The 23,286-nt window shown below is 42.3% G+C and overlaps 2 protein-coding genes across 3 annotated transcripts; one reads left to right on the top strand and one right to left on the bottom strand.

Annotated features, from left to right (window-relative positions):
• The first annotated feature begins 1,160 nt into the window (after positions 1-1,160).
• Positions 1,161-8,270, top strand: si:dkey-23n7.10 (SPRY domain-containing SOCS box protein 3). Of its 2 annotated transcripts, XM_035396577.1 has the most exons (5): positions 1,161-1,856; positions 2,329-2,501; positions 3,277-3,408; positions 5,779-5,969; positions 6,633-8,270. In XM_035396577.1, the coding sequence occupies exons 2-5, from the start codon at positions 2,330-2,332 to the stop codon at positions 6,861-6,863; spliced, it is 726 nt and encodes a 241-aa protein (XP_035252468.1). In that variant the 5' UTR covers positions 1,161-1,856; position 2,329; the 3' UTR covers positions 6,864-8,270. The 2 variants fall into 2 exon arrangements, with proteins under 2 accessions (XP_035252468.1, XP_035252469.1); XM_035396578.1 differs by lacking the exon at positions 3,277-3,408 and having other exon boundaries at positions 1,165-1,856.
• Positions 8,271-10,340: 2,070 nt separating this feature from the next.
• On the bottom strand, positions 10,341-22,619 carry f2 (coagulation factor II (thrombin)). The gene is made up of 14 exons (XM_035396576.1): positions 22,462-22,619; positions 21,656-21,816; positions 20,178-20,202; positions 19,137-19,202; positions 18,500-18,605; positions 18,277-18,410; positions 17,576-17,881; positions 16,079-16,180; positions 15,009-15,135; positions 13,933-14,100; positions 13,452-13,625; positions 12,284-12,462; positions 11,347-11,417; positions 10,341-10,662 (listed from the first exon to the last, which is right to left on the bottom strand). Exons 1-14 carry the CDS (start codon positions 22,535-22,537, stop codon positions 10,510-10,512), a joined length of 1,848 nt encoding a protein of 615 aa, XP_035252467.1. The 5' UTR covers positions 22,538-22,619; the 3' UTR covers positions 10,341-10,509.
• Positions 22,620-23,286: the final 667 nt, after the last annotated feature.

Below are 23,286 nucleotides of genomic sequence, written 5' to 3'. Positions count from 1 at the left end.
GCTATCGAAACTTAATTCGCACATATAATCACACGAAATTCATCCACTGCAATCGTTTTTAAGGTAGGCGCTGTAGTGATGGAAATGATAGGCTTTTAGTACTCCGCGTAGATTGCGCCACTGATATATTTTCAGGTTTTCTCTGAAACAGAGGCTTTGAATAAGAAAAAAAAGTCTCTCCAAAGAGAAAGGGAGAAATGTTCTGGTGAAGTTGTTGCAAGTGCCAGAACAGTTCTTTTATCAGGCAGGACAAAATGAAAAATAATTAATCATTAAGTTTTTTATGTAGCTCTGTGGTTAGTTTGCATCATGGAGGTATATAGGAACTGGAGACATAGGATGACCAGGCGGTGAAGCCCCGTAGTGCGTATATGTTTATGCTCCCATCCTCCCCAGTTCATGTATATGCTTCATGGTTCACACTGACAGTGGCTATGTCTCGCTTTATTTATTTATATTTATTTATTTTTTGCTGTTGTTGTTGTCATCTTCTTATAGCTTATCTAATAGAATATAATATTTATTTTGATGTCCTATTGGTTATAAATAACCCCCACCCCCCAATAATATTGCAAGATGAAGAGAAAAATAGTGTGCTCAGTCTACCCACCCTGTATAAATAAAGGTTAATAATAAACTGAAAATGAGGGTAGATATTATTTCATCTTGTAGGCTATATACAAGCTGCTTAGTAATTGTTTGAGGTGCGTTTTCTTTATTTTGACTACAAGACCCCAAATGCCCCCAAACCAGAGACTGTAAAGTGAGCAGCTTCATACAACTATATTAAATATATAAAATATCCTTACCTGAACACGACTGGTTTTGGCCCACTGGACACATACACTAAACACGAAATTATATTTTTAGAAACACAGAAAGTGAACGATCACTTCTAACAATTGATAATTTAGTTTGCAGCTAGTTAGAATTTAGCACCTGTCGAAACACCTGTAATTGCCCTTTAAGTGGTTGAATTTGTTTATTTATTTATTTAAGTGTGTGCATGGGTTTAACTATTGGGCTATATGTAGAACACATGACTCAATTTAATCCATAATAAAAAAAAAAATTTTAAAGAAAAAAAAAAAGATTATTATATTGAGGATCATGCTACGATACCTTTTTCAGAGGACTTAGGTTGCAAGTTGCAAAAAAAAAAAAAAATCCATGAGCGTTGTTTGCTAATACCAGAGAATACGTTTTTGTGGGAATATAAATTTGGCATTTTAAATTTGCACCGCAGGGACTTGACCATTTCCTTCATTTGGCACTTATTTGAGAATACATTTGACGAAAAAAAAAAAAAAGGTGCGGCTACCCTGACAGTCAGTATGTTTGCTTGTAGACTTTTTGTTTTGAACCATCGCCCTGTTGTGACCGGACTTTGGCTATGGAAAGAATGCTGGCTTCGTTAGTTCACTACAGTATAGGCCTACAACGTGACCGTGGCTCATGTGTAAACAGAAACACGCCCACGTCCTTATTTGGCAGCGAAATTCTCATGTATATGAAAGTTCTCCAAAGACTACTCGAATGTCTTGTGTTATTGACACACGTCTCGAGTCACCAGGTTCAGGGTACCAGTGTCGATCCTGGACCTGTCTTTTCATCAATTCCGTATTTCATAAGGGAAGAGTGAGAAAAATCCTCGTGCTAGTAACGTGAGAGACTTACGCAAATTTGACAAACCCTACTGTACAGTCACGAGTCACGTGTTCGTGGTACTTGTACGTGCAGCGGAGTTGTTGTTGCCTTGGAACTGTAATTTCGTCACACTTGGTCTTATTATTTCAGATTCGATGTGGGTAAATATCCCTGCTAGCGGTGTTGCGGACACAAGATAACCCGCGCAGGTGAGTAAACAAAGTATGGACCACAACCAAGACGCTGAATGTTACTGTATTATTTTAAAAAAGGAAAAGTTAATCGCAGAACGGTACGTGGCCGATGTCACGTAAAGTTCATATAGCGAATCGCTCGCTATAGGCTATGATCTGTACGTTAGTCTACAGCGTAAATTTTCCATTTGGGAACATAAAGAAAAACGTGCAATGTTTAAACAACAATTTAATCTATATTTCTAGGATGCAGATATGCTATTTTTCGTGTAGTCTACCGCGTTTTTAGATTTGGGATATAGACAATATGCTGTGATATGGGTTCTTTGTTCAAGGTAGCCCACATACAATACACGTGTAAATGTGCGAAATTTTCCGAGTGACGAACACTGTCAGACACCATGGATGGCTGTGTTGTCTGTCTTACTGCTCTGTAACTTTAAAGTAACTCTATCTTTCTTTCTTTCTTTCCTGTTGAACATGGAAGAATGTCTTACTTCCCAATGTCTCTGCGTGGATGCCACTCATGGGAACACTGGGAATGGGACGCCAGCAGCAAGTCTCCAGCTGCCCAGCTGTCACCATGCCGACAGGCAGTCTACTTCCACACCAACATGCTTCTGGAGAGCGAGGGCACTGCGGGGGTCCGGGGTACCAAAGGTAAAGGTATATTTAGGGATGTGAGACTGCTGGGACAGGGTCATCCTAGGCTGGTACAGCCAGGTACACATCTGTTATCAAAGTATTTCTGACATTCAGGACTTTCCAGTACCATTCATGGTGCATATATTAGACACAGCCAATCAGTGACCACACTATATGACCAAAAGTATCTGGACACCCCATGGTCTGGGTCTGTTTTTTGTGGTTTGGGCTAGGTCCCTTAGTTTCTGTGAAGGGCAATCTCCATGCTACAGCATACAATGACAATTTGACAATTCTGTGCTTCCACAACAGTTTGTGGAACACTCTTTCCTATTTTAGGGCAATGCCCCCAGGAACACAGGAAGGTCCATATAGAAATGGTTTTGTCAAGAACAATGTGGAAGAACTCGACTTGCCTGCACAGAGCCCTGACCTCAACCCCATCCAACAACTTTGGGTTCAGTTGGAAGCAATGCTCCAACAACTAGCATAAAGCCTTCCCAGAAGAGTGGAGGTTGTCACAGCAGCAAAGGATGGACCAGCTCCATATTAATGCCCATACTTTTAGATGAGATGTTGGATGTCAGGTGTCCGTATACATTTGGCCATATAGTGTATTTTGTTCTTGTGTCTGAAACTTGGTATAGAAAATCCAGCCTCAAGTGTCAGTGTGAGCGAATGGATGATGGGAGGTACAAGGTAAATGAGGAGGTGGGTGGAGTTGAGCATGAGGTCTGTGACATCACCACGTCGGTCTGGATGTAACATGCTGAGTCGGTTGCGTTGGTAGGTTTCACCCACGGAGAGCACTACTGGGAAATTGAGTTTTCAGAGCCTCCCTATGGAACCTCAGTGATGGTGGGTTTAGGGACAAAGAAGGCGTTACTGCACACTGGGGGCTACCAGTTCATCAACCTGCTCGGTAAGCACAACTAAGCCCAGCCTGTGGTCTTTCTAATGCCTGGCCTGTTTTCTTAATGGATACAGAATGAAAGTATATCCAGTAATATCTGGTCCAAGGAAAAAGGCATTCAAGGAGGATTTTTGGCCTTATGAAATCACTAAAAGACTTTGTGCAAGGTAGAGTATGATTTTAAGTGATTAAAATAAGCTGCATATAATTGAATTACATGGTTGCGAAGCCACACACATGGATGGAAATCCAGGATATTGTGGTTCTTTAAGATTGAGAGGAGCTCTTTATATTTGAAAATACTATTTCTTAACTGTAAACAATGGATTTAAATGACTTTTATTTTCATACACAAACAGCTTTACCATAACGCAGGCTTCAATGGTGTCCTAAAGCCATTATGGAAGTACCTGACATCACTGTCAGCATCACAGCATTCCTGGGGACACACAAACTTAATTTGCTTTGTCCAACTTTGTATTCATCGTAATGACTGGGAATGTTGTAATTTTATTCAATTTCCTTGTGACTGGGAGACACAATGCACGTGAGCAGTTATGTTTTCAACGGTACCCTTTGATAGAGTCCTTGGTTAACGTGCAAAAAACACTGAAGAAATTGCGTTGTTGTTTATCAGCTTGATCTTGCACTCCAAATATGAGAAATCTAACCTTTAATTGAGATAAAATTGTTCAAAGGACAATTTTATCTCAGCTGGGCCCAGCTTGTGTTTTTTGGTGGGGGTGTCTGGGCCCAGCTTATGTTTTTTGGTGGGGGTGTCTGGGCATGGCCTGTGTCTGGGCCCAGCTTGTGTTTTTTGGTGGGGGTGTCTTGGCCCAGCTTATGTTTTTTGGTCGGGGTGTCTGGGCTTGGCCTCTGTCTGGGCCCAGCTTGTGTTTTTTTTTTGCGGGGGGGGGGTGCCTGAGCATGGCCTGTGTCTGGGCCCAGCTTGTGTTTTTTGGTGGGGGTGTCTGGGCATGGCCTGTGTCTGGGCCCAGCTTGTGTTTTTTTTTGCGGGGGGGGGGGTGCCTGAGCATGGCCTGTGTCTGGGCCCAGCTTGTGTTTTTTGGTGGGGGTGTCTGGGCATGGCCTGTGTCTGGGCCCAGCTTGTGTTTTTTGGTGGGGGTGTCTGGGCATGGCCTGTGTCTGGGCCCAGTTTATGTTTTTTGGTGGGGGTGTCTGGGCTTGGCCTCTGTCTGGGCCCAACTTGTGTTTTTTTTTGCAGGGGGGGGGTGCCTGAGCATGGCCTGTGTCTGGGCCCAGCTTGTGTTTTTTTTTTGCGGGGGGGGGGGGGTGCCTGAGCATGGCCTGTGTCTGGGCCCGGCTTGTGTTTTTTGGTGGGGGTGTCTGGGCATGGCCTGTGTCAGGGCCCAGCTTGTGTTTTTTGGTAGTGGTGTCTGGGCTTGGCCTGTGTCTGGGCCCAGCTTGTGTTTTTTTTCTTGAGGGGGGGGGGTGCCTGAGCATGGCCTGTGTCTGGGCCCAGCTTGTGTTTTTTGGTAGGGGTGTCTGGGCTTGGCCTGTGTCTGGGCCCAGCTTATGTTTTTTGGTGGGGGTGTCTGGGCTTGGCCTGTGTCTGGGCCCAGCTTGTGTTTTTTGGTAGGGGTGTCTGGGCTTGGCCTGTGTCTGGGCACAGCTTGTGTTTTTTGGTAGGGGTGTCTGGGCTTGGCCTGTGTCTGGGCCCAGCTTGTGTTTTTTTTTTTTGGGGGGGGGGGGGGTGCCTGAGCATGGCCTGTGTCTGGGCCCAGCTTGTGTTTTTTGGTAGGGGTGTCTGGGCTTGGCCTGTGTCTGGGCCCAGCTTATGTTTTTTGGTGGGGGTGTCTGGGCTTGGCCTGTGTCTGGGCCCAGCTTGTGTTTTTTGGTGGGGGTGTCTGGGCTTGGCCTGTGTCTGGGCCCAGCTTGTGTTTTTTGGTAGGGGTGTCTGGGCTTGGCCTGTGTCTGGGCCCAGCTTATGTTTTTTGGTGGGGGTGTCTGGGCTTGGCCTGTGTCTGGGCCCAGCTTGTGTTTTTTGGTAGGGGTGTCTGGGCTTGGCCTCTGTCTGGGCCCAGCTTGTGTTTTTTTTTTTTGGGGGGTGGGGGGGGGGTGCCTGAGCATGGCCTGTGTCTGGGCCCGGCTTGTGTTTTTTGGTAGGGGTGTTTGGGCCCAGCTTGTGTTCTTTTGGTGGGGGTGTCTGGGCTTGGCCTGTGTCTGGGCCCGGCTTGTGTTTTTTAGTGGGGGTGTCTGGGCTTGGCCTGTGTCTGGGCCCGGCTTGTGTTTTTTGGTGGGGGTGTCTGGGCTTGGCCTGTGTCTGGGCCCAGCTGTTGCAGTGTGTGTCATTTTGCATTGATGCTGCCGCGGTTGCTCTTACGCGGCGTGTAAAGGGTCTCTGCTGCACCTCTGCAGGGATGGACGAGGAGAGCTGGGGCCTGTCGTACAAGGGCGTCCTCTGGCACGGCGGGCGGAGCAGGAAGTACACCGAGCCCTTCTACGACAAGATGACCGTCATCGGCGTGCTCCTCAACCTGGACGCAGGCACGCTGGGGTTCTATCGAGACGGCCTCAGCCTGGGACCAGCTTTCTCTGGACTGCATGAGGTGGGAGGAAGCACGGGAGGGGTGGGGGAAAAATCTTCTACCAAAGCTACCAAATCTGCATTCGGGGAGGTGGCATATTTACACGATTAAATCACGACATATAAGGTTTTTCGGACCCAAAATGGAGGCCAACAGTGTTTGCTGTCAAACAGTGGCAAAGTTCTCCGTTCCTCTGCCTCTGGTTGGGACATTGAGGGTCTGAAAATCAGTATTTCCTGATTAATCGGGGAATTTCAGGAGGGAAAATGACATCCCTGAGCACTGTGTGAAATTTTGAGTAGTAGTCAGAAATGACAGAAGGCGAGGTTGCCTTTCCATTCAATGAAAGTTTCAAATATAGAGGTTATTTAAAGTTTGAATGAAGTTTTCCAAGTGGGGAAATAATTGGTGCAATCACTGAAGCCAGTCATGTTGCAAACCGTCAGGAGTCACCAATAATTGCTCATTTGTGTTTTTGTGGTCTAACATCTCAAAACTATTAGGATTCTATGCATGCTTCATTTGACCACCCCAGAAGGTACCTTATCTTGGTAGAAACCAAACCCCTCAGCTGCATGGGCAGTAAGAAATCTGACAAGCTGCAGAACTGTGATAAATTTGCTCCGAGAGTCTTTTCTACCAGGAACCAATGTCGTTGCTTCCCTCTCTTGGTTGCCATCGCAGGTGGGAGCTCCTCTGTTTCCATTGGTCAGCTCCACGGCCCCGGAGACCGAGGTTCAGCTGGGAGTGCGCACCACCCGCCTGGTCTCGCTGCAGGAGCGGTGCCTTAACGCCATCGCTCAGAGCCTGGGGTCCCGCACCCCCCTGGGGTCCCGCGGCCCCCAGGACTCCCTCCCCCTGCCCCCCAGCCTGCGGGACCGGCTCGAGACTCGTCTGCTGCCCCCCCTCCTGTGAGGCGCTGAGAAGGTGTCTCCGTCCCCTCTGGTGTCACGTGACCCTCGGAGACACGCGTGCGGGTGGCTATTGGTCAGATTGGGCTGCTGGCATTAACGGTCTGTGTGGACGTTTAGGGCCATAGCCACGGATGGGCCACGCTATTCAGGTTTTAAACGTTTTTTTTTATTTTTTTTTGGAAAGACATTTCATTTCTGCAGTATTCAGAGGTCTTGAAGAGCTATTGCTCTGGTGCTACTTCTCCAGTCCGCGATTGTAGACTAACGCCCCCCCCCCCCCCCCTTGGTCCGCGATTGCTTCTGTTATCCCTCCACTCCTCCCTGTGATCGGTTGCCCTCGGTGACTTCTTCTTTACCGCCACCAAAATGATTGTTGAGAACGAGATCCAAAATCGCACCTTTACCTGTCTGGGGACCATTTACGGCAGAGATCGATACCACCAAAAAAATATATGATCATGGAATCGAGTCCAAAGAAGAGCACAACTGCTTATGCACCCTTGGCTGAGATAGAGTAGAAGGATTATTGATCATTGTCACAACATGTATTCTATTGTCTTTGAATATATTTTACATCCTGTCAGTGTGTCACTATTCAACCTCTTTTATAGTTGTACATACCTGGGGACATGTGGGTCCAATCTTAGGGAAGGATCTCTGCCATGACCTTTCTCTTTTATTTGAAGCGTTGCAGAGTAAACTTCTACCAGACAACCAACACAACCTCTACAAAGTCCTTTACAAAGGCGTTTTTAATGTGATTCCGTATAGTATATTTTTACTGTAAAACTCATGCTGTTGTTAATTCATTTTTTTTAATGGATTAAAGGGAAGATATTAGTCTAAACTAATTCTTCATGCATATTATCCACATGCAAATTTTATTTATATATGCAGTGTTGTCTGTAAGTGTTTGGGCAGTGACACAATGTTGTCGTTTTGGCTCTGTACTCCGGCACAGTGAATGAAACAATGAATATGAGGTCAAAGTGCAGACTGTCAGCTCTAATTTGTGGGTATTTACATCCTTATTGGGTATATCCTTATTACAGCCTTTTTTATGCATAGTCCCTCCATTTTAGGGGACTATAAGTAATTGGACAAATTAACATAATTCTAAATAGTTGTTGTATTTATTAGTACTTGCATTTGATGACTGCTTGGAAGTCATCATAGATATCACCAGATGCTGGGTATCTTCCCTGGTGATGTTCTGCCAGGCCTATGCTGTAGCCATCTTTAGTTCCTGTTTCTTTCTGGGGATTTTTGCCTCCTGTCTCATATTCAGCAATTGAATCAGACAAAATGGTGGAAAAACTGTGAGCCATAGAGCCTTATTTATGAAATGATTGTTGATTGAAGTTTGTGCTTCAGAGAATATAAGAATAAAACTTGAGTAAAGCATGGATCTGCTCATATGTATGTGCATGTGTTGATATACTCCACTTTATTTAGCAACCACTCTTATCCGGAGCAACTTAAAAGAAATGGGCCTCATTCACAAAACTTAAATTATTCTTACATTTGTTCTTAAAAACAAAACAAAAAAATGTGGCATTCGTGACACATGTGCAGACCTTTCTTTTTATGCATATCCCAGATGTATGAGATTATGAATGCTGACTGTTTGTACATTTTATGCGTCATCCTCTTCATGTGACTAGCATAATTAAACAGCCATGAACACATACAAATAAGAAAAAAAATGATTGAATGCCTAAAATGTTTGTGAAAACGTTCTCACAAGCAGTTTACCATCAAATGTGATCGTACGCATGTTTCGTAAATGAGGCCCAATGAGTGCATTCACTTGAGTAATATGAGTGATAGTGGCAGCCCTGTCGTTGAGGTTGCTGCCCCAGCCCCTGTGGGGTCAGTACAGACAGACATTGTGATTGGGAGTTGTGACCACGCAAGGGGAAGGAGAGCGAGTGCCCTCAGTGTGGCAGAACGGGGAGATCTGACCGAGGTGTAGGGGAATTGTTATGAGAAGGGTATTGTTTAGGTTTTAGCGCCCTCTATTGAATGTTTTCAGTGAAGTCATTGTGATATACAGACCCCATGAAATGCAGACATTTTGTCCTACGCTAATGTTTACTAGCTTCTCATAACCACGGGCTAGGCTTAACCCTAGTTCGATTGTGTCAGTTCCCCAATTTCCAGATAACTAAGTCTAAATACTGTGGCATTTCCCACAGCTTGATTGCTACCAAAACAAGACATTTTTTTCTTCTTGTAATAACACTACTCTAAAATTTGGATTGCTAAAGTTTAGATTATTAGAACTTCAAGGCTGCTCTTGTGAACAAAGCAAATCACAGATTACAATCTTCATGTGTTACTGTAACATCAAAACAGGTGAGATTTTTGTTTTAAATCAGTCCTGTCCTCCTGGTTACTTATATAGTCTGTGCAGACAAGGAGGTGGAGTTGCCATTTTATAATTCCTCTGTTCCACCCAAAAACCAAAGTACAAATTTAATTTGTTTCAAGTACTAGTCATGAACCTTTCTCTGAAAATGGCTGATAAAGACTGCTTCTTTTCCACTTCCCAGCCTATTGCACTTGTAAAAGTGTACAGGCCTCTCCGTCCCTACCCTGGCTTTAATCATGAATTTGCAGAATTTTTTTCTGAACAGCTTTCTTCATTTCTACCGGCTAATAATGTATTTGAAGCTCCAGACCACTCAGACAGCACTTGCTGTAGTAATGAAGGCTTTTCTTCTCTCTGCAGGCTGTGGTTGCTATTCATGCTAGTCCTACTTGACTTAAGTGCTGCCTTTGATTGAACAAACCAAGAAAATCAGTATTTTTGTCTGTCTCACTTGGAAAGCTCTTTTGTGGTTGAAATCCTATCTTTCAGATAGATTTCAGTTTGTCGAGGTAAATAATGAGTCATCTAAGTGGAGCAAGCTATGGAGTATCACAGGTAATGTACCCTTGCCCTTTATTCTGTATATGCAGGGAACATTATAAGCAGACATGGTTAAGTACCATTGCTTTTCAGATGACACAAAACGTGTATATGGCTTAAACCCAGTGAGGTCGTCCAGCTTGCCAAACTAGAGGCCCGACTTAAAGTTTTTAAGGCCCAGACGATCCAAAATGTCCTTTTATTGAATTAAGTTAAGACTGAGATATTAGCAGTAAGCCCCATATTGTTACATGTCTGCTTACATATAGATGGCTTCACTATCACAGTTAAAGCAGCTGCATGGTACAATATTACTTGGCATGACTATTGACTCAGATCAAACATTGAAGCTAATGGCACTACCCATCGATGGATGTAGCTTCATGTAGATCATGAACTCCCTTGAAACCCTTCATTTGACGCATAACACATAAAAATGTGTACATTTGTGTGAACAAATCACTTCAACAGTCGCACCCTTTTGTGGCACTAAACACACATGCTCCATTTTTCAATTCACCTTTCAACCTGTCATGGAAATAAAACTTGAAGAAGCTGAAGAAGTACAGGGATGGTCTCTTCTATTTTTAATAGAATTATTAATGGTTTTAAATCATTAGAAAGCAGTTTCATTTACAAAAATAAGTGCAACAGGAAACCACATTAACTCTTAACCAATGTGTGCTTTAATTTTTGATCTTCTTGATGGAATACGCATGAAGCACAGTGCTCATCAGTCATCTCCTTCATCTGCTTTTTCAATGACCTTCCTCATCCACCTCCTCATACGGAACAAGTGGGTGTAAAATCCATACTTTCCATCCCTGTCACAGCCTTCTCCCCAAGACACGATACCAACCTGGTACCAGCGGTTATCTTCTGGACTCTGATAAACAACAGAAAGAAAAGAGCACTTCATCAGCTTCCTATGCAGATTGTGCACCAAGGCTAATGCTAAATGCTAATGCTAGTAGTGTTACCAGGGTTGTAATAACTTAGGGATGAGGCAGTGTTGATGTAGAAAACGGCTCATCGACCATGGAGCACGCTGGTGCAAACAAACGGCTGCAGTGATTGATTGATTCTACTTCCTGGCTAATATCCACACAAAGCCACAAAGTGTCATCAGAAAGTATCTGCCCTTTGTTTGATTGGTGATTACCAAAGTGCACCATAACTAGTGGAGCTCTTCTCTGTTTTATGCTGGTAAAGTGACATCACAACTATCTTACCCCCTGTTATACTATCCCTGAGTGTTGCCTGGATGTGATTTATCATAACATAGAGGAGTGGTATAAATTCAAACCATGTGACACAATTACGTTATTGGTGGCTGGTTGGTAAGAGTCACAAAGCAAAAAATCAATATCACAAAGAGTTCTGGAGTGATCTGGTGATGTCATTTCAATAATGACAATTAATATGGGTGAGACTACATTGAGATAATGCTCTAACTTAATTTATTCATCTGTTGCATTTTAAGAAACAGGTTGGTAGTGGATTATCATAAAGGCAAAACAAAACACACCCAAAAACAGAAGAGATCAGTGCTTAATCTGATTTTTTTTACCTTCATGACAAAAGGACCCCCACTGTCTCCTTCACACGCGTCACCGCTTTGCTGGTCATCAGGCTTGAACCCTGAAATGAGTCACCAGTATCACCCAAAGAGATCTTTCTCTATTACAAAAAAAGTTTAAGTACTCTTTTTATTAACTAAATCCCAGATAGTGTATTTAAAGTGCACTTGCACTTTACTTTCCAGAAGTAAACTTAGATCACAATTTAACATAATTCAAAGGTCTACCAATTTAGGATACAAAGTTTAAATGCAGTCCATAAATGGTATACTTAACATACAGTTACAGGAAATACTTTAAGTACAGGCTACTTAAAATGGGCTAGTTTAGTCTCATAAAATGCTAAAACAAATAGTCAAAAAAAATAAACTTGCTGCATTTAAGTATTCTTTAAAAAATTAACTTAGTTAATTATTAGTTAAATCAGATGTAGAATAATATTTTCTTTGTAATGTAATTTTAGCTTTATAATGTAAAACGCAGTTCTGTAAAACCGATTTATCTTAGGAGGTTTTTCCCTGGAGCCTTAAAGCCAAGAAACCAGGTGAGATGAGTTAACTATAACCAACTGCTTTCATTTACGCTATGAGCCGAATAACACTGAAAACCGACATTGCTGCTCTCCAGGAACAGGTCTAGGGAGTGGTGATGTAATTGAATCATGTCTAAGCCAGCACGCTGTCAAGTGGGCAGAGGTAGAAGATTGCATTACATTCATTTAGCAGACGCTTTTATGCAAAGTGACGTACAAAAAGTGCATATCACGGTCATTGGAACAACTGCAAAACACAGGTTTGATAAGGTACGATACTCACTTCGTACAGCTATTTCTAGCCAAGAACACGGTTCAGTTCACACAGTGACCACTATTCTGACCTAACCTATGCCAGGCCAAACTGGGGAGAAGAGCAAGCCGCAAGAGCACACCTGCGCAGAACATGTTGTCGGTGACCCGAATGGCAGTGGAGTCGCGGCAGGTGGACTGGTCCACGATGGGCAGGTGGATCTGCTGCAGGACGGTGGGCAGAGAGTGGGGGGAGGAAGACCACGTCTCGTAGAGGTTCCCCCAGCCCGTGACGCGTCCCTTATATCCCGCAAACATCAAGCTACGTGGGAAGAGAAATCCCGTCGATTCATGCTTAGGAAGCTTAGGAAACATCGAATTTAGCATTTGACATTAATGCCGCATCTGACATTCAATATCATGTTTGATGTTAGACAACCTAAAAGGTTTCTCACTTGAGGTGTATCTTTGATTGCCAACTAACATTTTGATGTGAATTGACATACCTGTCCCAATAGTTTTGCATTTATGATGTGTCCATATATATATATACACACACACACACGCACGCACACACACACAGCAAGCTCCGTAATGTTTGGGGAGAAGACTTTTAAAAAAAAAAAAAAAAAATTTTTTTATTTGGCTCTGTATTATTGTACTCTGTACGATTTCATATTTGCAATCAAACAATTCACATATGGTTAAAGTGTGCATTCTAAGCTTTTATTTAAGGGAATTTTATACATTTTGATTACAGAAATTACTGCACTATTTATACATAGCCCCCCCCCCCCCCTTCATTTCAGGGCACCATAATGTTTGCGACAAATGGCTTCACAGGTGTTTCTAATCACTCAGGTGTGTTCAATTGTCATTTTACAGTGAAACCAAAATGGATTTTAAAAATACCCTTAAATAAAAGTTGAGTGTGCAATTTAAGTATATGTGAATTGTTTTATTACAAATCTAAAACTGTGGAATACAGAGCCTAATCAATAAATAACTGAGTTGTTATGGAGCTCACTGGATATATATATATATATATATATATATATATATATATATATATATATATACACACACACATATATATAGTAGTCCAGTATTTGGACAGTGACACAATTTATGTTTTGACACAACAATGCTAATACTTCTGTACTTAATTGTATGCCTACAACACAAGGCCAGCTGTTTCAAGAACTTCCAAAACACAAATGAGCCATTGAAGCTTATTAATTGCGATGCAATTTGCAAACGAACTATTGTATATCGTAGATGCATGTGTACTCTTTGGAAGTATGTTCTCACGTCTTCGCGATTTTCTTAGTTGGCAGACAGATGGGGTGGACCACATCGGTGAAGGTCACAGGTCTCCTCATGTGCAGGAGAGCAATATCCCGATCCAGGTTCTCCTTCCAGTTGTATTTCGGATGGACGATGATGTCATCGATGGCCACAATTATCTCTGTGTTTCTTTCGAATCTAAGGCATCAAAGAGGTGGCATTTGCATAAGTGGCAGTTAGATTTTCTTTTTTTCAGGGGCATCCAAAGAGTTTCAGAGCCCTTCCTGTGTGCTACATAGTGCATTCATGTCTAAAACCACTGGATTTGAAATTGTGCTGGTAGTTTTGTTTTGTCACAATCCGTATTTCATATTTCAGTTCATGAAACACGGATGAAATTGTCTTTGATAACTTTCATGTCACAGCACAAGGACTCACGTCAAACATACAGCATCAAACTGTAATTTGCGTCGAAAACAGACGTTGCGCATCGAAGGCCACTCGCCTGGCACGTTGGTGCTTGCCGAGCCGAACGATGATGTCGCTGATGGTGAAGTTCTTGCCCCAGGGCGGGTAGAGGATGCAGTGCGCGGCGGTGAGGATCCACTCGTCGCTGATGAGGCTGGCTCCACACAGCAGCTCCTGCGGGCTCTTCTTGTACAGCATCACCTGCCTGGAGTCACCCAAACCGACAGCCGTCAGTCCCACCGTTTCCATGGAAACGCTCCCTCCCTCCAGCCATCGGCTCTTCCCAGTCACATCCCACTCAAATAACTGCTGCTCTTTAAAGCCAACTAAAGACTTTTATTTGCTGCGCCTTTGTGATCTGTGTAAGTGTAATCTGTATGTAACTGAAAGGAACGCGCCTGCACTTTGGTCGTTTCCTTTTTACTGTTTATCGTCCTGGGACGCCGTGGAAAACAGGTTAGATGTGATTGACTGATCACAGATACGGAATACAGATACCAGGTTTCCATTCATAAAAAGAGAAGGAATAGCCCCAAGGCTTTCAGCTGCGGGATACTGTGGAAAGATAAATAAAGAAAGATATAGAGGCGCTGGAAAAGGTCCAAAGACGGGCAACCAGATTGATTCCGGGTATAAAAGATGAGTGTTCTGAGGAAAGGCTGGAGATGCTTGCTTAGTAAAAGGAGACTTAGGGGAGATTTGAGGCTTTTAAATTTATTAAAGGGATTAACAAAGTGAACTACAGGAAATTATTCAAGTTGAGTTCGGTTAGCAAAACGAGGGGGCATAAATGGAAACTGGCAAAGGGTAAATTTCACATAGACATTAGGAAATATTTTTTCACACAGAGAGTGGTCAATGTGTGGAATAGCTTGCCTGGACATGTAGTGGAGGCAGAAACACTGGGGGTATTCAAGGCCCGGCTTGATACAGTGTTAGATACTATTTAGCTTTTAGGTAAACTAAGCATTAAGTACAGTTTAGTGGTAGGAATAGACGAGCAGTGTTGGGTTCTCGTCCTATGTTATGTTATGTTATGTTACGTTGTGTTACGTTATGTAAAATGCGATGCGGTTGTGTCCGTGCGTCCTGTGTTTCTGCGAGCGTTCGTACCATGGCGCGCTCCCTACTTCGGCCTCTTTGCCTTTCACGATTCGACCTGCCCGGTAAGACTCCAGCAGCTCCTCCTCGGTCGAGTCCTGTTTATTCTCCCTCTCAAACTTGGGTCGCTCTCCGCACACTGGAATTTGAGGCAAGCAGAAATGGGTAATGGGGGGGGGGGCGGGGGGGTTAGTTGAAGCCTGCAGGAAACCTTGAAACAATCAGTCGCCTACTTCTTCTGACAATCCAAGACTGAGGTCAGAGAGTGTATAGAGTGAAATTCAAAAGTAAACTTTTTAAAAAAACGTCACCACATACAATTATTATTACAATACAATTATTACCAAAGGCCCAGTATAATAGGTATGTACATCATTTAATCCACAAAGGTCTGCTACAAATGGTACATCATATGCAATAGCCTTGGAGGTCAACAGTATTTCAGCCTCTGAGAGGGTTCTTGCCTAACATGCGGCCCTACCACATAAGACAAGACCGAGGCTGGGGAAAAAAAACTTTTTTCCCCAAAACTTGGAATTCCACTTGTAACTCTGGAGTCACCATTGTCCCAGCTGACAGTTTTTGGTTATCATTTATTAGTGTAAATGTTCTCATTTGTCTAGTTACCTGGATGACCCCTGAATGTTATCTTAAATTTGACATGGACCCTCCTTGATTTGTTCTAATGACTAAATGACAACCATCAAGGGATGCTGCCAATGAGTTTATCTGCAACATGCCTTAAACGTATTTCTGAAATTTTGTTCGCACTTATTTGGAACAATACAATGCTCCAAGACTGCATGGGGATTGTTTTAGTCATAATGTTATCTCACAACTAAATGGGAATCTAGCCAGACCCTTATCCATCATTCTGGAAATGTTTAGTCTTTAGTGAGGTGCCACCTGCACCTTTGCCAGGAAGTCTGTATGGAACTCCTCTGTTATACTCATGAGCTGATACTTTACACCTATTAGGAAACAAAGAATAAGAAAACATTTTGAAAACGACATTTGGGTCTTTTCGTCCACCTTGACCTCACCTCCACCTGTCCATGCTCCCCTCCTAGTGATACACTTACCCAGTTCTCCTTTGCCAAAGGATCTGGGGCTGAAAAATGCCTTTTTCGGACCTGGGCCCACCGCCCTTTCTCGTGTCGTGTCGTAATCATCAATCGGTTCATCTGTGGACAGAGAGAAATACATGCAAAATATTCAGTGGTGCTCCACCAAGATACAGGCAAAATATTCAATGGTACTCCACCAAGATACAGGCAAAATATTCAGTGGTACTCCACCAAGGTAAAGGCAAAATATTCAATGGTACTCCACCAAGGTAAAGGCAAAATATTCAGTGGTACTCCACCAAGGTAAAGGCAAAATATTCAATGGTACTCCACCAAGATACAGGCAAAATATTCAATGGTACTCCACCAAGATACAGGAAAAATATCCAATGGTACTCCACCAAGATAAAGGCAAAATATTCAATGGTACTCCACCAAGATACAGGCAAAATATTCAATGGTACTCCACCAAGATACAGGAAAAATATTCAATGGTACTCCACCAAGATAAAGGCAAAATATTCAATGGTACTCCACCAAGATACAGGCAAAATACTCAATGGTGCTCCACCAAGATGCAGGCAAAATATTCAATGGTGCTCCACCAAGATACATATGTAATATTTTAAAAAAGCTACAAACAACAGCACACAAACAACAGCACCAGCAGAAACGTATTTGCATCCTTCAAAATGTGTGCTGCCAGTTGCCTCTTTCTCTTGACTTCACAGTCTATGAGCTGAGCGGTGTAGACACTGCTCAGAAAGACTACACTTCAAGCAAAGGCGGCCTGCAGATGCTTTCAGCAAACAGAGCAGTTGCTCTTCCACGGAGACACAGGGCATACATAAATCCAAATCCACCTGAAATCCACCCACCCTGGGCATTAATACAGATAATAGTGTGTCGCCTCCAAGGAACCCATGGTTGCAGACACAGGGTTAGGCAGAAAGAGGTCACACCTTCCATATATAAAACCTGGAAATAAACCTCTCTCTCTATAACTGTTGTGTTGGGCCATCTAATATTTACTTGATTTCTTTTTTTTTTTTTTTTGTGTGTGCTTTATTAGGGAACTTTAGGTAGGGAAGACAGATGTTTTAAGACTTGCCTGCTTTGTTAGTCCTTGGCTCAGGAGCAAGTTAAAGTTTTAATGTTAGCCTACAGAAATCAGGACACCTGCCGACTGCCCTGGTCTACCCTGCTATCGGTTTTGTCGACTGCTCTCCTTATTCATTGGCACATGAGCCCCTGTGGCCTTCAGCAATCTAATGCCTCTTGAGCTCTTGCAATGACAGATCTTATTTCTGGTATCATCTGTGATAGGTTTATTCTTGGTAGATTCTCGGTAGTGACCACTGATCACGATTAGTCATACTATTCCTGGTACCGGCATAACCTTTTGTGGCCACATCAAGCCATGGTAGATCCGAGCTCTGATTAGCTATGTCGACCAATTTTTGGTAGAAAAGATACAGAGACAGCAGCCTTTTTATAGTATCTCTAACTCACCACACAACTCCAGATCACAGTAGTCCATGGTGATGTTGGGCTTGTCCACAAAGCACCAGGGCCCTTCTAAGTCCCCGTCCGGGTTTCGGCAGTGGTTCTCCACAAGTTCGACTTCTGGAAGGAACTCTTTCCCAGCACTGAGAAGCACTGCTTTAGGGGACTTCCAGGGTAAACACTTGAAGCCTCTCATGGTGACAGAGAGATCTCCTGTATAGTCCATGCCATTGTTGGCCAAGCAATCCTTCTTTGTGTATGTGGCTTTCGCATCAATGGTAGGAGGTAGTGGAGGAGGCACAAAAGGCTGACCTGTGGAGTACACAGCGGGGTTGGAGGACAGAGAGTAACAGGCACACTCGTAAGCCTACCACAAATGTTAAACATTGCATTTAATAGATGAAAATGAGGACAGGAATTTTAACCAAGGAAATTTATGTCAAATGTCCCAACAACTACAGAAATTCCTCATCCACATCCTTGAGATGGCTCAGCCATACGGAAACCTTTTTCTATTAAAGCAGGTGACAGCAGCCACACCATCCTGGACTCCTCTAATGACAAACTGCTTAAGCCAACACGGACTTTGGGAGCCAGACTTTGGGAGCAACTGTAAGATATTGTGAGGAGATCGGAAAGGATGCAGGATGGGGAGGTCTTTCTAAAGCAAATGGGCGCGGACCAGGGGGTAAAGACGAGGACCCTACCACATATTGGGACAGCGCAGGGTTCTCTCCGGACGGTGGCATCCCGGGTGAAACACCAGGGCCCCGTAGGGCTGTTGTCTGGGTTCCGACAGTAGTTCTGTATCAGGGTTGGGTCAAGTGTAACGTTGAATTCCCTAAGAAACATTTCTAGTCAGAAAATCACCTCTATCCATCCTCTGGAGTAATATTAGATGTTGGAGAGCAGGTAATGTTGAAAACCTACGTGATTCTGTGTGGGAATTTGCTGGTCCAGTACTGACACAGCCTCCCTGATACAGTCACAGAGCGGTCACCCTGATAGTTCACACCAATGCCAGATGAACAATTCCCTGCCAAAAAATAAATACGTTTTTAAAAATGTAAACAATTCTATTCTTAATGGGTGCTGTTAATTCAAAATTGTTGTATTATTTAAGAATTATTTATCTGGGGCGTGACAAATTTGAGAGACTGTACTTCAGAACTGTTTACATCCTACAGTCAATGCAGTCCTAAGGGACAGCCAATGACTATTTTATACCCTACAGTCCACACACAGCACTACAGGAGAATTAGCGCAGGCATATTATGTGTATTTCTCATTGAAATCCACAAGTAGCTTTTGTTGTTGATGACCTGATGCTGTGGTAATTACACTAGAACCTTGGTCAATGCAACCCCATGTTACCAATGGCAAGGCAAAACCAACTGTGTCCTACTGCTGAAGACCGACAGTTGTGGGCAGGTTATGATCACTTAGTAACTTGGTGGCTCAAATATACTGACATACCAATTAGAGTGAAATAAATAGATAAATGAATTTGTGCAGATACATATATGTACTTAGAAAATATACTATATATATAGAAAATTGTTTTTACCATCCAAACATGTCCGCAATGTCTGTAAACCTTTAACGTCTCTTGGCAAACCAGTTCCTTTACAATCTTAAAATAAAAAGGAAAAGTTGAGTTACTGTGACATGCTTTTTGTGAAGAAGAACATTATTCATATACAACACCATACATACAAACACACACACACACACACACAAACATACACACAGATGGGCAAAATTGTTCAAAATATTGGCTCTAAAAACATTTCAAAATAAAACAGCATTTTGGGTTTGGAAAATACAAAAATACAGTTCTTGAAAAGCATTGCGCTTAGTTGGATAGGAGAGCATCAGACCACATTATTTGTTCTAACCTCAGGTTCTAATACAACAGACCTAAATAACAAAGGTCAGCAGTACATTACTAACCCCCTTATGTTATACCAGTTAGCTCGAATTTGCAATTATCAACAGGCACAAATATCTAAATTGCAATGAAACAAAACTGCATGGCCTGGGAGAGAAATTATATTTATCAAGGTTTATTTTCCCATAATCATTACAGGGCTATTAAAAGTCTCATTTATATATTATGTTTCAGAATGATTCAAGTGGAATAAATTCCTATTATCACATCCTATCAGTGAAAACATTCTGAGACCACCTATTTTCTGATTGGTCAACAAGAGGTTAATGGGTAAAATGGGGCTGGGTGGTTCATCTAGGATAAATGATAAATGGACAGGCAAACCAGATGTCTGGATTACTAAAAGCAGGTGGATGAGAGAAGCACACATGGAACAGAGGAGAAAGCAAAGCAAAGGCTTTAATTGAATTTAAAAAAATAGTTAATTAAATTAATTGGCTTTATTTAAATGGAAAAACGTTGATCATTTGATTGATAGGAGAGTGATCAGGATGTATTCTGAAAATGCATAAATATTGAAGATTCATGATAATTATTGTTCTTGGATTAACAGTTGCTATTTGGCTTTAACAGCAAATATCACACAGTTTGTACATTAAAAATAATATTTATATTTTAAAAGAATATTTTATAATTACTGAGAAAATTCCTTCTTACCCACATATTGGTTCCAAAATCTGGTCTGGATTGGGGAAAAAGGAAGCATTTTTAAGTTAATACTGAATAGATATAATAGATATTAAAAAATAAAAATAGTTAATTGCTGAAGTATTGGGACAGTGACACAATTTTTGTTGTTTTCACTGAGTACTTCAACACAATGGATTTGAAATAAAATAATGACTATGGGGTCAAAGCCCAGACTGTAAGGCTTAATTTGAGGGTATTTGCATCCATATTGGGTGATCCGTGTAGGAATTACAACCTTTTTCATACATTGTCAACATATTTTACAACAGCAAAGGTAACTGGACAATGGGCTGCTCAGCCGTTTCTTGGCCAGCTGTGTCTTTGCATCATTGGTTCATGCACAAGAACGCGAACAAAAGTAATTGATTCTAGGTGTGACATTTGCATGTGGAAGCTCTCAACATGGGGGCCAAAGAAATGTCAATGACAGCAAAGGGCAGATGAGATGACACTTAATCTGTACGAAAGGGATGGAAAGAGGGAAGTGTATAGAAGGAAAGCAACTGCTCATGATTCAAAGCACCCCCCTCATCTGTGAGACAAAGTGGAGCTAGTGCTATGACTTGGGTGTGCACGGCTGCCTCTGATGATGGTTGATGATTGTGATGTGATTGAAACATCTTACAGAAACAACTTATCTGCTCAGATCCAACCAAACGCCTCAAACGTCACTGGACGGCACTTCACCTTTCACCAGGGCAATGACCCCAAAACATTCGGCTAGAGCAATCAAAGGAGTTTTTCCAGGAGCAAAAGGTGGAATGTTCTTGACTGGTCAGTCAGTCAGTCACCCATCCAGAATCCAACTGAACATGCGCTTCACTTGTTGAAGATGAGACTGAAGGAAAAATGCCCCAGAAACAAACAGGAACTGAAGGTGGCTACCGCACAGGCCAAGCAGAGGCAGATCATCACCAGGGAAGATACCCGGTCTCTGGTAATGTTTATGGGTTTCAGACTCCAGGCAGTCATTGAATGTGAAGGATTTGCAAGCAAGAACTAAATATGACAACTTTATTTGATATTATGTTAATTTGTCTTTTGGACAAATTCAAATTGGGAGGACTACGTATAAAAAGTGATATAATTCTTACACGGATCACTGGAAATGGTTGTAAATACCCTGAAATTAAGGTTAATAGTCTGCACTTGTTTCACTTCAAATCCAATGTACCGAAGTTCAGAGCCAAAGCAACTAAAACTGTGTCACTGTCCCAATTCTTTTACTTTTGCATTCATGAATTTAGAAAAGGTAACAGGAAATACATTGCAGGGGATATACACATTTAGTGTCATACTATGAAAATGCCATGGACATCGATTCTGGAATGACCAGGAAGCAGTTGTGGCCTTGCCTTTAAGGTCAGCTTGTAACTACAGAGCACACAGTGCTGGCTGTCCCCTATGACCATGGGGTAAGTTGGTGGCAGTTACGCTTGGCTCACCGTGGGTTCGGTCTGCTCAAAAACTTCACGAGCTTCCTCTTTGTCACAGATCTCCTCCAAGCATTCTCGCTCCAGGTCCCCTGGTTTCACTTCCTCCAGGAAAGAGTTCGCTCTCCTCGCACGGACGAAAACTTGAGAAGCCAAGTCTCTGTCAAGAAATACTTACAGAAATAGACAAAATAAAACTTTAATTAAATCCTGATTTAAAAATGCTATAATAAATTGTTAGCGACATTACGACATCGACTAAATATTTAATATTATTAAAGCGATTCAGGTTAAGGACGTTGCTCAAGAGTATAACAGTAGTGCACCAGATGAAATTAAATTTTCAACTTTGGAATTGCCGGCAGAGTTAATCATAACCATTATGCTACATTATAATTAATGTAATAATGCTTACATTATAATTACAAGGGTAATTCTCATATTACCTAAACTACAATTACTACAGGCACAAATTAACAGACCATAACTTAACAATGTTAAAATATACAATATAGTTGGATGATCTAACAGCACATAGTGGTTCTATTTTGATTGCCTCTTTTTTTCTTTGTCACTTATGAATTATAAAATAAATGTTGCAGACCTTAAAAAATGTAACACCGTTCTGGATGCTATATCTGAAAAACCCAGCATTCATGTAAAAATTGGTAGTCTATTATCATGTCAAACTATTTTGGAAACAGCCAATGCACTGGAAAGTAAAACGCTTGCTAATACAATGAAACAAAACAAATCTTTTACTCTTACACAGTGATCACAGACAATATTTTTCAGCATCTGTGTTAGATTTGCCTTACCATTTTCACAAAGTGTGATTTGAAGAACAGAAGAAAGGATAAAGGAGAGAAGAAGAGCTTGTTGTATTCCACCCATTGTTTCTGATGGTGAGAACTGAATTCCTGGCAAAAATCTAGGACACCCTGCACCCCCTCTCCACCCCCATCACCCACCATCAACCCCCCACTTAAAACAACATGCAACCACCTGGTTAATATTGAACCGATGTGGAGCGTCTGAACTCCAAGAGGCCATTGCTCCCTTTCTGTTCAATTTAAATGTAATAATCTTAAAATGTGCTTCACTGCTCCCGTGTCTGCTTTGTACTCAAATATGTTAGACAATGGTGCTGCACACAGTTTACTGGCATTAACGGGTGGATAACCACCCTGCTTCTTCTTCTAAACTGAAAAACAATACTGCTCTGTCACAGAAACTGGGCTGCCTTTCTCTCTAGATCTCTAGTGCTATTTGCACTTTGGTCAGCATAGTCCATATGTATTAGACATGTGTGGAAAAGCTTTGAGGGGGGGGGGGGGGGGGGAGAACAAAGATAAAACTAAATCATTTGTGAGCCAGTGCGCTGAATTATGGTTTCTTTAGATTTCTAGAAAGACAGTCGTGCTCATCATGATGCGCTGTGCTCAATCGTAAGCCAGTATTGACTTTGATTATGAAACTTTATTTGTACATGAGTACGGGGAAAAAGGTACATTTGCATAAACGCAGTTGCTCGTTATATTTAATGCGGTGTGGGAGGCAGTGTTGCATAATGGTAGAGAACCAGGCTTACGAGTCAAGGCTTATAACTGCCACTATACTCTCGAGCCAGGCTTAAAACTACA

This window comes from Anguilla anguilla, chromosome 16 (assembly GCF_013347855.1).
Source record: "Anguilla anguilla isolate fAngAng1 chromosome 16, fAngAng1.pri, whole genome shotgun sequence".
Taxonomy (NCBI): domain Eukaryota; kingdom Metazoa; phylum Chordata; class Actinopteri; order Anguilliformes; family Anguillidae; genus Anguilla; species Anguilla anguilla.
The sequence above is the reverse complement of the archived record's forward strand: the minus strand, read 5'-3'. Positions and strand labels throughout refer to the sequence as shown.

Bases quoted from the DNA above. Each gene is read 5' to 3' on its own strand.
- f2 (XM_035396576.1), bottom strand. From the start codon at position 22,537: ATGGGTGGAATACAACAAGCTCTTCTTCTCTCCTTTATCCTTTCTTCT. The intron at 17,882-18,276 runs GTAGGGTCCTCG...TGTACTCCACAG, and splicing joins CTGCGCTGTCCCAATATGTG to GTCAGCCTTTTGTGCCTCCT. The intron at 10,663-11,346 runs GTAAAAAAAATC...GTTGTTTATCAG, and splicing joins GGGGTCCTTTTGTCATGAAG to AGTCCAGAAGATAACCGCTG.
- si:dkey-23n7.10 (XM_035396577.1), top strand. From the start codon at position 2,330: ATGTCTTACTTCCCAATGTCTCTGCGTGGATGCCACTCATGGGAACAC. The intron at 2,502-3,276 runs GTAAAGGTATAT...TTGCGTTGGTAG, and splicing joins GGGGGTCCGGGGTACCAAAG to GTTTCACCCACGGAGAGCAC. The intron at 5,970-6,632 runs GTGGGAGGAAGC...TTGCCATCGCAG, and splicing joins CTTTCTCTGGACTGCATGAG to GTGGGAGCTCCTCTGTTTCC.